This window comes from Dufourea novaeangliae, unplaced genomic scaffold (assembly GCF_001272555.1).
Source record: "Dufourea novaeangliae isolate 0120121106 unplaced genomic scaffold, ASM127255v1 scaffold14, whole genome shotgun sequence".
NCBI lineage: Eukaryota > Metazoa > Arthropoda > Insecta > Hymenoptera > Halictidae > Dufourea > Dufourea novaeangliae.
The window spans coordinates 391,195-405,736 of NW_015373890.1; the positions used below are offsets into that span (position 1 = coordinate 391,195).

General features: G+C 41.3%; 2 protein-coding genes across 2 annotated transcripts in view; both read right to left on the minus strand.

The window, feature by feature from the left end:
• Positions 1-667: 667 nt before the first annotated feature.
• On the minus strand, positions 668-4,915 carry LOC107186808 (PI-PLC X domain-containing protein 1-like). The gene is made up of 6 exons (XM_015574751.1): positions 4,838-4,915; positions 4,429-4,602; positions 3,645-3,876; positions 2,060-2,410; positions 1,620-1,807; positions 668-1,029 (listed from the first exon to the last, which is right to left on the minus strand). Exons 1-6 carry the CDS (start codon positions 4,887-4,889, stop codon positions 668-670), a joined length of 1,359 nt encoding a protein of 452 aa, XP_015430237.1. The 5' UTR covers positions 4,890-4,915.
• Positions 4,916-9,063: 4,148 nt separating this feature from the next.
• Positions 9,064-14,542, minus strand: part of LOC107185813 (palmitoleoyl-protein carboxylesterase notum1) — a 51,518-nt gene continuing 46,039 nt past the window's right edge. Inside the window, exons 2-8 of the mRNA XM_015573578.1 lie at positions 14,175-14,541; positions 13,085-13,145; positions 12,491-12,714; positions 11,890-12,099; positions 10,772-11,048; positions 9,883-10,193; positions 9,064-9,308 (exon numbers count right to left, since the gene is read on the minus strand). Of these exons, the coding sequence (XP_015429064.1) occupies positions 9,064-9,308; positions 9,883-10,193; positions 10,772-11,048; positions 11,890-12,099; positions 12,491-12,714; positions 13,085-13,145; positions 14,175-14,541 (1,695 nt within the window). The remainder of the gene's footprint in view (positions 9,309-9,882; positions 10,194-10,771; positions 11,049-11,889; positions 12,100-12,490; positions 12,715-13,084; positions 13,146-14,174; position 14,542) is intronic.

The window sequence follows — 14,542 nt, forward strand, 5'->3', positions numbered from 1 at the left end:
ATGAACACATTATTCTATATATAAATATTGGTAATTAATTTCTAATACCAACGAACATATTTGGATGGATATTACAAAATGGAACAGGGATAAAAAATTCTTTTTTATTAATAAATTATTAGTCTTTAAATTTGCATATTATTATTCCTGCACATGTGTTTGAACTCTTACACTAGTTACCCTAATGTTTCCCTCTAACATGAACGAATCGACAAATTTCTTCTACATAAAACCCAAGAGGCACCAGAAATCTCATTCTGCAGTTCATTCCACGAAAATTATCATCAATCTTACCCTCTGAAGATTCTAATTATTAATTACTTCTATCCTTTCTACAATTTGATGGAGCTAAACCTTCGAAGTTAACCCTATGCGTTCAGGCACCAATAAATATTCCCGCTGCATAAAAAGTGTCAGGTAATTCTTAAATTACATTCGATTTCGAATAAATCGAAGACCAAACAGTTTATCAATTTCTTAAGAAACAATTTCAACTTCAACAATTAATTCGAACGGACTTTCCATGCGCAACAGCAATGGGTTAGAACTTCTGAAAATTATTCAATGGAACTGATAATATCCTTTTCATCTTCATTCCGCACGCATCAACGAAACAGCAATCTAATTAATATTAAATTTCTGTAGATTATGCTCCTTTATTGACGCGTTACAAACGCCATTGGGCAATATTGCTCTTCTTAATGTTTGATTGTATCGAGACATCGATGAGATTATTCCCGAGGAAGAAATCCGTAGCTACTACGTTGGTTTCCTTCCACCATTCCTCCTGGAACTTGAATGTGAGGTTTCTGTTCACGGAATCGGCCATCTGCCGCAGTCCACTGGATAGATTGAACAGTATGTCCAGTGGGTACGGCGTCAGCTCCGCCATCACCGCCCATAATGGGTTCTGACTGTTCCGGAACCTCTTCGATCCCATGATAACTTCGTCCAAATATTTGAAGAGACCCTCCACCGTTTGCTGATTGCCCCATGCTTGAGACATTGTCGGCCATAACCAGTCATACTCTGTAAGAAAAGTGATTCACAACACAAGAAACCCGAGATTTAGGAAAACCGAAAAAGAAACAGTTTCAGCCATGCTAAAGAAAACAAAGAATGAATAGTATAGATTCAAACAGGACGATTGTCTAAATGTAGTAGGAAACAAATTGTACCGCGACGATTTTTCTCATTTGTCGATTCGATGAATTTTACGATTAATATTTACTATTCCAAATGTTTTTACTTCTTAATAATATTAAAATTCTTAATCGAACTATCGATAGTGCAGACGTAATTAAAATATGAAGTGAAATTCTAAATGATTTGTGAATTGTGATATGTAAAATGTTTCTGGGTGAATTTTAATAGCAGAAATAAATTTTACTTTAAAACGGTAAATTGTCGATTCTACGTATCTATGCGAGCATAATTAAGGATGAAAGATAAAATACGTTGAATCGGAGATATAGCAGCGGCGACGAATTAACTCACCTCTCTCGATTGGCAGGTTAAAGCGTGTGTAAAAATTGATTCGACTCACGTAACGCGAATGTACACGTGTGTTGAATTGACGCACGAGGATTCAATTGAATAGTAGCAGGTAATAAATTTACCATTCACGGTGTGCTGATCGCCGTAACAAATAATCAAGCGTTTCCCTCCGGTCCAAATATCGTTCAAGGTCGGACCAAGACCTTCGACCCCCCTATCGGGCTTGAGGATCAGACCTTCGAATTCTCGCCAGAGGATCGTGGCCAATCGGCGGTGTCTGTTTGACCTGTCCCCGAATCCCACCGGAAATCTGCGTGCAAAATCGCCCGACATTGAACCGCGCCCGTCCAACACTGAATTACATCACGCCCCTTCGATCACAATCGTGTCTTAGTTACATTAATATCAATTTCAAATCATTTTCATTCATTTACCTTGAACGAAATGGATCAAAATTTTGTACTTAAGTTATGCTGAATATATTATGGACGATAAAAAAAATTGTATCTACATATTAATTCGAATATTAGAAATTTTGTTGCATTTTATATTGGCAACTTACCTATGAAAATCCATAATGACAACCTCTCCCCTCGCAACGTTCAGGAAGTTTCTCACATCTTTGATGATAGAGGACAGGGGAGTGATCCGAATCACATCGTGATTGATCCAAAATCTGCTTATGTGGTTACCCACCTCGATGGCGGTGCCATTCGGGATCGATGGGTAGTAACCGACCCTGATGTCCAGGTACCTTATACCGTGCACCAACTGTGTCCACACGTCGCGATCCTGAGTTAACAGGTATCGTTGAAAGGCGTCTCGTCTTGTCAGGTCACCATGCTTGTAGCATCCTGAATTGTGGGTGCCGGGAATCATTAAGCTTCCTATAGGAAGCCTTCCCAGTTGCCTCCTGGAAACACATTCAAAATACAAATACTTTCACAAACAGAACAAGACAGACGTACACGTTGAATTTTCAGAAAAATATACAGCCCACGATATTACCTTGTGCGATGTAAATGTTACAGTAAAGGCGTTAATTCTGTAAATATATGCATTTTCTAGTCAATATATGCACCTGCTAATCTAGTTAGTAAATGTATTCACAAGGAACGAAATTTATACTTTTACTAGTAAATGCATACATTTACATGTCTGATTTAGGAAAGGCATGCAGAAACAAAAATGCATTAATTTGTGTCCAAAGATCAGGAAATCCTAATAGTTTTCACATACTTAAAAAAATGAATACATTTACTAGAAATAACATACATTCTTATATTCGGTTCATACTTCTGCTAAAATCGTACGTAAATGCGTACATTGATTGGAAAGTGTATACATTTACTAAACTTCACGCTTTTACTGTGATATAAATATATATTTAAGGTGTTTTGTAACTGATCGTGTAATCCACAAGGAGGTGATCTTGAAAGTGAGAATGTAGAATACAATTTTATTTATATAGAATCTAGTACACCCGAAAATTAAATCTGAAAAGTGGTCTGACGCGGGGCACTTGATACCACTTAACCGATGCGTCTGTCGTTTACTGGCTGTTTCTACTTGTATTAATATTTTGAGCACAGTACATTTGAGTACATACTATTCTACAGCTGCGTCGACACTATACTGTATAACATAACACGTGCATATAGCAAAGACTTATTAGAAGAATAGAAAGTAAAATGTTATATAACATGATGTTACATAACATTTTTTGTATTATCTTACAAGTTATATGTTACCCATCAAGTGTGACGCCATTATTAATAATGAGACGCGAAATGTTTTACAAACTCGTTACAGACTTGTCCAAAGTCTATAATCTTGTAACAAGTCATAAAAACGTGTAGTATAGCAAAGCGTATAACAATTTGTTATACATATAACACTGTTTGGTATACAATGTCTACGCCGTTTAATGTACATCGTAAAGTAGTATTATTTACTGCCAATCTATTCAGCTTTCGTAATTAAGTATAACATTTTCTAAAATAATTCCATGTAAACCGAACGTAAAATACTAACAATATTCTGAATAGAACACAGATATTGAAAAATAGATACTTTCTACGTGCAAAGGATTTTCTTTTTAATAGAAATTCGTAATCTTTTCGTGTAACAAATCATTGTTCTCTCACCTCAAATCGTACATCCACGTTGGCCATATTTGCAAGCAGGAGCTGACGATGAACGCCCCGTCTTTATAAAGGGCAGCATGGTGTTTCAAGCAATGGGGCCCGGGAAGTGTCGCGCCATCCTTGGTGTCCCATCCGCCCGGAAGGGGTGGTCGACCGACCGTGATGTTTGTCCGATAATAGCCCCGGGGGTATTGCAGCGAAGTCAAAGTCAACTTAGGCTTGATCGTTTTGTCTGAAAGCACAACATCGATGGTTGCGTCGACCGGCATCGACCGATCCCTAGACGATCGAGTCCCCTAAAGTTTGGCTTGAGACATAAATTCGTGGCGAACCACAAGCAAACGAGGACAGATTGATGACTCAGTTTGCTCGGATATTTCGTTACACATTTATATCATTTTTTTTTTTAACTAACCAATAAATCTCAAAGTGTTCTGTGAGAATTAAAAATGTTCAGGATCCTGCTACGAAGGATTCGTTTCGAGATGTGAAATTTTTTTATGCTACGGTGAATCCTCGATGTGTGTTCGAGGGCTCTTCGGCACTGAACATTAAATAGTTCATAAACTAATGGTCACATGTGGCTAAAATAAGTATCATCTAAATCTCATTAAAAAGTCAGTACAACACCTGGGGACCTCTCCTTGTCAGTGTCGAAGAGTCTTCGAACACTAATCGGAGATTTAATGGATTCGAATCAGTGTGAGTGGTCCGGATGGAAAACGGATTCCTTCTTAATTCCCCGAATTATGACGTTCAAGAGAAGCAAACAAAACGTTATTACTATGTGCTGGGTCAGCAGTGAACACCTTGATGGTATCTGGGTATCCTGTACTCGACGGACAATCGAGATCCCAATTTACTTCGAGCTCGGCGTCGACCACTTTGTCACTGGCCGCGATTGGTCTCCACAACGAGGAGACTGTCAGCCATACTTTCCCGCATTGCGCTGCCAATGCTGGAATCACAAAGTATCGTTCCCGTGAGCAAGCTTACCCGAACGAAAGATTGTTGTTCGTCTAGAGAAATGAAATCAGCATTCTAGCCAGCATTGCGTGCTATCGTCCAATTTGATCGAAAAACAAAATTTATACCAGAATACTTCCAATAAGCATGAACTTAAAAAAATAGTAACTGTAAATTTTAACAAAGATTGCGAATATCTCGAGGGAATTAAAAAAGAATACGCTCACCGATGTCACAGACCAAAGGAAGGAACACCAACGTCGTTCCCTTCAACATCATCGAACGATGTTACTCTATGCAAGTTGTCTAAACAGGGCTCCGATATCCGACGTCAGAAATCGGTGTGTACCTGTGCTTAACGAGAAAAATTCAATTAATTGTGGTTTAGCTGTTTTCCATCGAAACTGTTTTTTTATAACAATGTTCAGACCTGAATTTCATCAAGTGAAGGAGAGACAGAGGACAAATACTGTCTTATTCTACCGATAAACTTTTAAATGCACATTCAAATTGGTGCCACATCATCTATACAAGACTAAAAGAAACTAATTATATACTCACAGATACGAAAAAATACATGATACTAATATTTCCTTTCGCAATTTAAAATACGTAGCCATATGGAAACAACAGTAACGAAAGGGTTAAGAACAACTAAATCGCTCCTATTCTACCTGTGTGCATAGCTACTGACCGCGGCGTAACGTCACTTCATTCGCCGAGAAACGTGGCGGATCAAGGTAGCCGCTTCTACTATCCAGCTACAGCCGATCGGCAGAATTCCCTCGAGTCCTGGATCCCCTTCGTCGACGGCCGATCGATCCCGCATTCAACCCCCCCCACCCTGCTTAGGTCGCCGATTCACGGAACTTTTTAACGCTCGTTTCCTTCAACCCGTACAATCACTTCTTCGGTGTCGCGGATCTTCAAGACGATCAGGTCCAGTCTAACATCGTCCACGTCCAAGAAAAAAAAACAGGCCAATGGAATCAGTCACCTCGACGGTGTTAAGATGACGTTGCGGCTCCAGCGGCGAAATAAGCGTCGATTGCGGATCGATCGCGGTTTTTTTTTTGTCCTGGACGATGCCGATCCACGGCCGTCTGGAGACAGTCCAGTGACTGAACAACGGGCAGCCCGAACGACCCGTAACCGGACCAGTTTAATATAGAACCCGCTCTCTCGCTTATGGGACCTTTCAAGCACATTGTGCCATCATCCTTCCATCACTTCCTCGGACACGTCAATTGCTCGATGGGGACCAGGCACACCGGTTGTCCTCCTCTACCGTTCGATCGACGCCGCCCGGTTTTTTCTCTGTCGGACGTTCGGTCCATCCTCTATAGACCGCATCTGTCCACCACCGGGGGTCAGACCCGGCCTGACCCGTCGGCATTAAACACCATTTCCTGCGTATGCCGTGGAATATATAGTTTCGAGACAACTTACGACGTCGATCGGAGAGAGGGAGAGAGGAAGAGACACAGAGAGGATAGATAGAGGGTCGAGCGATCAGTGTGTTACGCGGGGAACGACGGATCAAACCCGGGGGTTGGGGGACGGATTCTGATTCTACATTGAATTATCACCCTCGCTCGTGGGTCAACGGGGGACGGGGAGGGTCTCGCGGGAGTTAACAGGATGATGATTAGGTACAGGTGCAGCCAACGAAGCGAGTCGATTTATCGTTACTCCGCCGCTGTGTTTACCCGACGACTTCGGACCGATCATGATCGATCGGCCCCAGGTTCCGTGAAGCTACCGTTCCTCTTGTTTCGTCGGGTGGATCGCGAAGCTACGCTTCTGGGTGAATTATTCGACTGGTGACTGGTCTCCGTTGGGAAATTTCTTTGGTGGATTTTCAATCGTTGGATCCTCGGTGTTCTTTCGCGTTGGTTGTTTTGTGGAGTGTTGTATCTTGGAAGCACAGTTGGGTAGTGTAATCTAATTACATAATCTAAATTGCAATTATAATGTAAATGCTAAGACAATTACAAATTACTTTTACATTACAGTTTTTAAATACACGTAATTGTACTTTTTAATTACATTGATTGCAATGGAAGTAGTTGATTACGTCCAACTATGCTTGGAAGTAGATACGACTGCTTTTAGACTACTGAGCCTAGGTATACATGTTACTAACAGCAACAAAATTAGAGGAATTTAGGTATTGTTACAATTAGAATACTGTTTTAGATCTTCGAAAAATTCGATGCTGCTAATGAACTTAATAAATTGATAATTGAGGTGCTTAGTAGAAAAGCATAAAGTTTCGCAGTCTAGTTATAACGATGACATGTCACATGTAAGTGAAAAAGTAAGTTTATAGATTTGTATATTTTCAAAAGTTTGTCATGTTTATCGATCCGACTGAAATAGATACACGTTTATCGTCGGTAGTTCTAATGTTAAATAGAATTATATTTAATGGACATTTGGGACTAAGTATAAACTTTTACAGATCCAACGCTAAACATTTTAAACGAACCTTGTAGAATATGGAGAACGATGAATACTGTATGAAAATTTCCCTGTCCACCAATCAAAACTTGTGCAGAAAATATTTCATCGTACCCATTAATTTTATCGATCGATTGAAAAAAAAAAGCTGCCATTCCTGAAACGAAATGTTCCACGCGTCAAGAAATAAAATTAATTGCCGTGATTCGTTTAATACAACAGATATACAATTTATTTACAGTTTCACGCGAGTACAATGCAATGATTGTTTTACACGGTATGCGAGACAGGAGCGCTGTAGGGATCTCGATATAATAACTCTCCATTTAAAAAATAAATTAAATTCCTCGAACCTCGGCCGAAGGCCTCTCTCGCCTGTCGCGTGAACTTCCGTCTGTCGCGTTAAATAAATAATTATTAGTCCAAGTATATTACACTGTTTCGTTACATAGATATACAAAATGTGCGCGGCGCTGCACGACGGTACACAATGACTTATTTTTCTTTCAAATCAGTCTACAAGCGGTAATATTTTTAAAAAGTTTCAAATTTACTCCAAAAATTGCGATCTATACACTAATCTGAAGAAAATAAGTCATTATGTACCACTATGCGCTGGTCACGCGCGCATGTTAACCTATTATTAATTACTATTGCCGCGCGTTACACTCTAATCGACGTTTATAGTACAGAGAAGGACGTTAATACGATTTGATTCGTTGAGGTAGATAATTTTATCAGTCTATGAAGCTGCTTTGTCGGTCGGTCGGTTTGCTCGTTAGTGGCATCAATTCGCAAAACTCCGTTCCGGCGTTCTATTGAACGCGACTGCGCTGGAAATGTTTCTGGCTCGATTTACCGGGTTCAGCTTTGCGGACTGTCGAGTCTTTCGACATCAACCGGCTGTGCTAATACTGAACGTTTAATGTCAGGACCGCTTAAGTACCGTGGCGCAAACTGTTTTAAAGTGGAAGTTGATTCATCGTGGACGTTCACGTTTAATTCCATCGTATGTCGTCCATATTCGGATCGGTCGACTATTCAATAATTTCTTTCGATATTAGTTCGTTAAATCTTTTTGACAAGCAATGTATTACAAAAAAATTGCAATGCTTTCTTTTTTTCATTCAGCTATAGAGAAATGACGATGTCCGATCGATTGACTTTTACGAGACTAAAATTTTGCAGAGACCATTGGAAACGATCTGTTCACTTGTTCGAATAATTCGAAGATTCCAATTCAGCGTGATCATTTCGAACGTTCAATTTGACCAGATACCGAGTAGTATTGACGGGAAGTTTCGGTGATAACGGAAATCAAGCCTCACGGCTGATCGACGTCGAACGCGTAAACGGATTAATCGTAGCGACGTGACACTACATGTATCGATTTAATTTGCCTTACGAACTACGAAATAAATTAAAAGATACTCGGTAATTCGAGGGGACAGACTGAAATATACATTTCACGTGCGCCGTACGCCTGAACAAGCTCGTATTCGCTTGACGATCAATGGTCGGTCGTTCGTTAGGTTCTTCACGCGACAATAGTCTGTCGGCAAATGACCGAATCGAACGAACTTGATTGGCGAGACCACGATTGAATCGACGACTGTTCCCTCTGACGAAGCTCCCGAATATCGTGGTAGACTCTAAAAAAGTATGTACAGATACATATTCGATTTGGTTGATCTCTGTCCAAAACGCGAAAAAGTCTGTTCTCGTGCCTGGGAACACATCAGAAACACTGGCTTCTCGTCTCTTTCTTCCTTTCATCGTTATTCCGAAGCTTTTTCTCTTTCGTTTGATTTCTCCAAGCTCTCGAAAACTTTTAAAGTCCACGTCCGTCGACGGACAAATACCAGCGAACCAGTGCACGCGGTGCGCCTCGTTGTATATCGAAGCTTCGAGAACAAAAGACCACCACCGGTAGCTACCATCGCCACCTTCGCCAATTGTGCTCGTTAATTGGCCCGCTGGGTAAGAAGGTTCAGCAGTCCAGACCGAAGCTCTTCAACAGCTCGATGAAGTCCATCTCCTCGCCGGTGAACGGGTTGTGAAGCTTCGGGCAGCTGTGATTACACTGCGGCCAAGTGCAACGTTCGATTAGCCGGAAGTGGCAGCCCTGGACGCACTTCCGTTTGCCAGATGGTATCACCGAGCGCTGTGGCCTGGTGCCGTTGAACATGCCCGTGTGGTTGTTCTCATTGTTCTGCTTGTTGCCCTTTCGCCGACCTAACGTTCGAACAGATTTGGTACGGTTTAACAGAATAATTATAATCCGACGATTACGAATGTATAAAGAATTATACTAAAGTCACCTCTAAAGAATTATAGAAAGTCACCGAAAAAGAACGTTGATTATGGAAACCGATTAGGTGACACGATGTTGGTACAATCGAGTTGATATTCCAATACAAAAGAATATATACAGTTATTAATGTAAACGCTAACAAAAATTGTATTGATTCTTTTTCAACAATCAATTGTATTGTTTTATGTCGTATGAAGCATGTTTCTGATTTAGTTAAGCGGCGTTATTCGGACAACCAGGAGTTGAACTAAACAATGTCTAAATAATCTAGGCTTGATATTAGGTCCCAACATATGACATGTCCGTTTTTTATCAGCTCATCAGGAACCCATTTTTAAAGTTTTTTCACTTTGCCAATTTGTTTCAAACGCAACGAATCATCCCGGGAAAAACGGGTTCAACGTTTATTTACAATATTATTACAACGGTATCAACGCTTAATCACGACTTCCATTTGTCTTTAATACAATTGCTCTTTCTGGAGGTTCCCCGTACCTGCAGTCTTTCGCCGCTCGTGCTTCTCCTTCTTCGTTCTCGCCTCCTTGTTCCGGTCCCGTCGTCTGCCTTTGTGCTTCCGTCTCTTCCTCTTTTTGTTCTCGCGTTCCTGCGCCGTGGACGTCGACGATCTCCCCTCGTCCGACTTTCTAACGACCGTAGACGCGACTCTCTGCAGTTCCGACGCGGAATCGGTCTTCACGGTTTTCCCGGGCTCTGGGGAAGTTCCGTTTCCCTTCGTCGGTCCGGAACGCAACAGTTTCCGGAGCGACTTCGCGCACGGCTGGTTCGTCTCGATTGGCGAGTGGGTGCTGAAATTAGTACCGACGTGAACCGTTAGAGTCGCGATCTTCCGTCGATACGCTTCGTTTCCATTAAAAGCTACAAGAAGACACCTAACGACGAAGTTTTAACATTCAATATTATATCTAAAATTTCTGCACTCTAGAATTTTAACCCCTTCGCCCGTTATATACAAGGTGTCTATCCGTTGCGGCAAGTCGATCGTGGCCTTAAAATTTTGTACAGAATTTGACGTCCCAAAAATGGTCATCATGCCACTTCATCTGAATAATATTGTAAATGAAACACTCTTTTTGTTTCGAAGGGAGTTTAGACATTGAAATTTCGGTCTGCTTGTTAACTCCAAGATAATCTTTCATACTTTTCTCGAGATATTCTTTCTCTACTTAAAGGCTTAACGTTTCGATGCAAGATGGATATAAGATCGTTGTCAACTTCACTTGGGAAGCATCAACAAAACGATGGCGAATTCTTAATTCTCGTCTATGTTTAACAGAACGAAATACGTTCCGCTGGCGGACGATCGATCGATCATCCGTCGTTCCAACGACAAGGGTGTTCATTTTCACGGTGTTCCGGTACTCACTCGTTACGGTGATTCCCGATTGGCATTTGTTCCCAACAATGCAACGCCTGTGCCAAGGAAACTTCGTCTATTTTAACCAGCTGCCAATCCCTCTTCGTCAGGACGCTGTGACTAATGCAGCTCGGGGCAAAGACCGCTGTAACATTTTCGAAGGTCTGCCGCAGGCTGTCGCCCATCTTGTGTATGTAATCCCATTGCTGCTTCGTCACTGGTGCACCCACGTTGTCCGCCGACATCTGCGCCTCGTCGAACAGCCATTGAAAAACGAACAGGGGCGCTATGATTTTCCGGGAAGCAAATATATGTGTTAGCGGGAAAGTCGAGGAGTGTGTGTCGTTTTCACGCCTCTAATAGATCACTTCTTCACCGTGATGGCCACTTTTATAGCGACCCACGACGGTAGCCCGACCGATCGATAAATTTCAATTGTCTCAAAGATCATTAATCTGTGTATTATACTACCATGGAATATAGCTCAAATAGTTTGGAATCACTTATTCAATGGGATAGGAGTTTTTAATTTTATAAAACTGGATGTTTAATCTTTTGGGTAGTTCCAGTATGATTTGTGACATTATGCTAAAGGAAATAATAAATATTAACACTTTGCCGGCCGCACTGTTTTTAAACATTTCTTCGCTTGGCGCCGGCACAACTAACCACTCTGGTGTCGCCGGCCGCCGAGCGATACTTTGTGAAGGTCACCACTGTGGTGTCGCCGGACGTCATAGTGTTAAACTATCTATAGTATTGATTTCTTTCGAAATTCATACGTATTAGATGTACGAAGTCTACTATGTTTTAATTATACTTAATATTAATTCTCTTAGGAAACTGGAAGACTGTATTCTGTTCTCCTACATCTTCCATAATTTTTTAAAAAGGAAATATTTGGAAGAGGACTTGAATTTAAACTATGTTTGTTAAAATAAAAGTTTCCAAACATTTAAGCGTCACTGTTTCTGTTCTTTGAAACAATTTTCAAATACTCTGTATGTTTTATAAACTTTTCTAGTAGAAAATTTCTTAGTAAAAACATCTTTGTTGTTTGAAGAATTACTGAATTGTGTGACAGAAATTGAAGTGATTAACAAACAGAAAAGTAGAAAGTTCTTTACCGGTGAGGGTTGGATACAGTCTGTATCCAAAGTAGCATCTCCAGGGCTCATTTGGATGCTTTGAGGCGCAATTACGAGGTATTCGAGCTTTCCAAAGCTCCATCCCCTTGCGGACTGCGTCGACGGGTGACAAACCGTTCGGCGAATAGGGTGCCCTGTCCAGGAACCACCCCGAATCGGAGACACCCCTTATTGCAATATGCTTCAACCCTGCAGAGCACGTTAAAAAAAAATTAGCTACTTGCAAACCACGACATTCGAAGATTCTTGGATAGATTAACTTATATGTAAATTATCATTCGCTATTTTATACTAACTGGATATGGTCATTTCAGAAAGTAAACTTCAATATATTACACAAATATAAAAACTTATTCGAACGTAAACTATTCCATTTGATTTTAATCAGATGACAATCGGATATAGGACCGACGACGATAAATGGGATCACGATTAAGAAGCACGTTTGTGTGCAATGTTAAATGTTAAAGAGGCGTAAGGAATTCTGATCGCGCGGAAGATTGAACGGTCCCGACGATGCCGGTTTAAATGGGTGAATGAGTTTACGGGTCGTTGAACGATCAAAGGGGACCCGTCTCACCTAATTCGTGGCGAACCAAATTGTGCACGTGATCCAAATTCAACATGACACCGGTTCCACCCGCGCTGCTGCCTGCCAAAAGAAGGGAGCTGGCGTTTTCAAGACCGAGCGGAACGAGATCCCGCACCACTTGCAACACGATCTCTGCCCCCATGAAGGAAAACATGTCGTTCGGCGAGGCTCTGGTACCGCTCCAACTGTCGCTCGTGCAATAAGGGACGAATCTGAAGAAAAAAACAAGGAGACCTCGTCACGAATACGTTATCACTCGCCCCTATCGGCCAATTGTACAAATTGAATAATTTTACCGACAACAGTCCACTTTTCATTTATTGCTTCTAGATAATTAGACTAGAGATTGTATGAATTTACAGAGGTATGTGAAATACACTAAAGGACAAAAATTTGATCGATTTTACATAATTTCCTTGTTTTATTTTGATTCCACTAAAATCTCTGAAAGACGAAAGAATTTTCTATGTTTACTCTTGTTTTTAGAAATCTCTTCAGGAAACGTAGATCAGAATTAGTGAAAACGGTTCATAGTATTGTTCGACGCTATCTTATAGTTTTGCTAAGGTGGACAATACCTACACGTGATTCGCGTTCCACCAGAATGGATTCTCTTCTGGGTTTGCTGACAGAAGACCGCCAACTGTAATGAACAATAATGGTTATAATTTATTGCTTGATTATTTCACAGCGATTCGTTTCGAAATGATTTGACATCCAACAGAAATTTATCTTTCTAAGCGGTTAGAACTACCGAAGCTTTGGGTGGCAATGATTTGCTCTTAAATACTATATTCAAAACGGTAAGGAAAAATAACATTCAGCCGATTATTAAGTGTTCCCAAGTAGTCGTTGTCAGATCACCCATCTCTGAGATGAGTCATCTGCAATTAAAGGTTAATTAGAATTAACCCTTTTAGTACCTCAAAGTCGATAAATCGGTTCTGTGGGTTTTCCGGAAAATACCTTGAGCTGACATATCAATTTTCCATTTTTAATATAAACATATGTAACGACACTTTATTTTTATAAAATAAGTTTATGTAGTGGAACGCACGTTTACTGGATAAAAATAAAGAAATTTAAAAAAAAACATAATATCTTCGTTTTTTGGAGAAATATGTTAACTGTAATGGATACCTCAAGAATCGCAAATATTTTTCAAGGTATTTTTAGACGCTACCCGGTAAACATATAAAGTACTAATAAGGGTTAATTTAAACAATTCCGTAAAAAGACGGAAGCGCAACAGGTGTGCAGTTCTAAGAAAAAAGGTCCCCTGTGTTAAATTTTCACTTCTGTTTTCTGTAAGCTAAGCACCGCCAAAAAAAAGGAACGCGAATACTCCCACATTCATGTCACCCCATTAATTCGAATAATAGCGATTCTACCGTACTCATGTCTGGTCGTTCTGAGTATACCCAAACAGACCACTCTACGCTACGCTGAACGCAGTGGCGTTCCCCGAAGTGGGTTGAACCCTGCTAACCGGAACAATACGACGCGCCGTCACGTGTCGCGGTGAGCAACATTACAGCGTGCCGCGAGCGACCGAGGGGGGGGGGGAAGGATTGCGGAACACCGTTCCACGGAAACGTTAGAAAGTGTCAGGGCACGGTGAACACGGGCAGAGACTAGAGCCTGAGCCACAGGCAGGGAGGAGGGTACTCACCGTCGCGTGTCTCAGGCCACTGAGTCGATGTCATCAGATGCCTGAGCCGGAGCCACCTGTTCCTGCAGCTCTTGTGGTCGTAGCAGTACCAGCCGCCTTCCAAGAAAATGATCCACCTCTTCGAGCCGTGCGACTTCCGCAGGTAGAATCCCGCCTGTGATCCATCGTTGCAAGTGATCGACCTGTTGCTCAGATATACCCTCTTCAGGCCCCTCTGCTCCTCCAGCCCGTATTTTTCCAGGATCTTGATCAGCTTCTGGATTGTGTTGCTCTGGATCGCCGGCGAGCCGGAGGACACCGAGACCGTGTTCGTCGGTTTCTCCTCCGCTGCTATCGTGAGCACCAGGGCTGTCAGGTACACGGAGATC

Excerpts from the sequence above, each read along its gene's own strand:
- LOC107186808 (XM_015574751.1), bottom strand. The coding sequence starts at position 4,889 with ATGATGTTGAAGGGAACGACGTTGGTGTTCCTTCCTTTGGTCTGTGAC. Across the intron at positions 3,877-4,428 it reads CACTGCTGACCCAGCACATA|ACAAAACGATCAAGCCTAAG; the intron begins GTAATAACGTTT and ends TTGTGCTTTCAG. Across the intron at positions 1,030-1,619 it reads CGATCAGCACACCGTGAATG|AGTATGACTGGTTATGGCCG; the intron begins GTAAATTTATTA and ends CTTTTCTTACAG.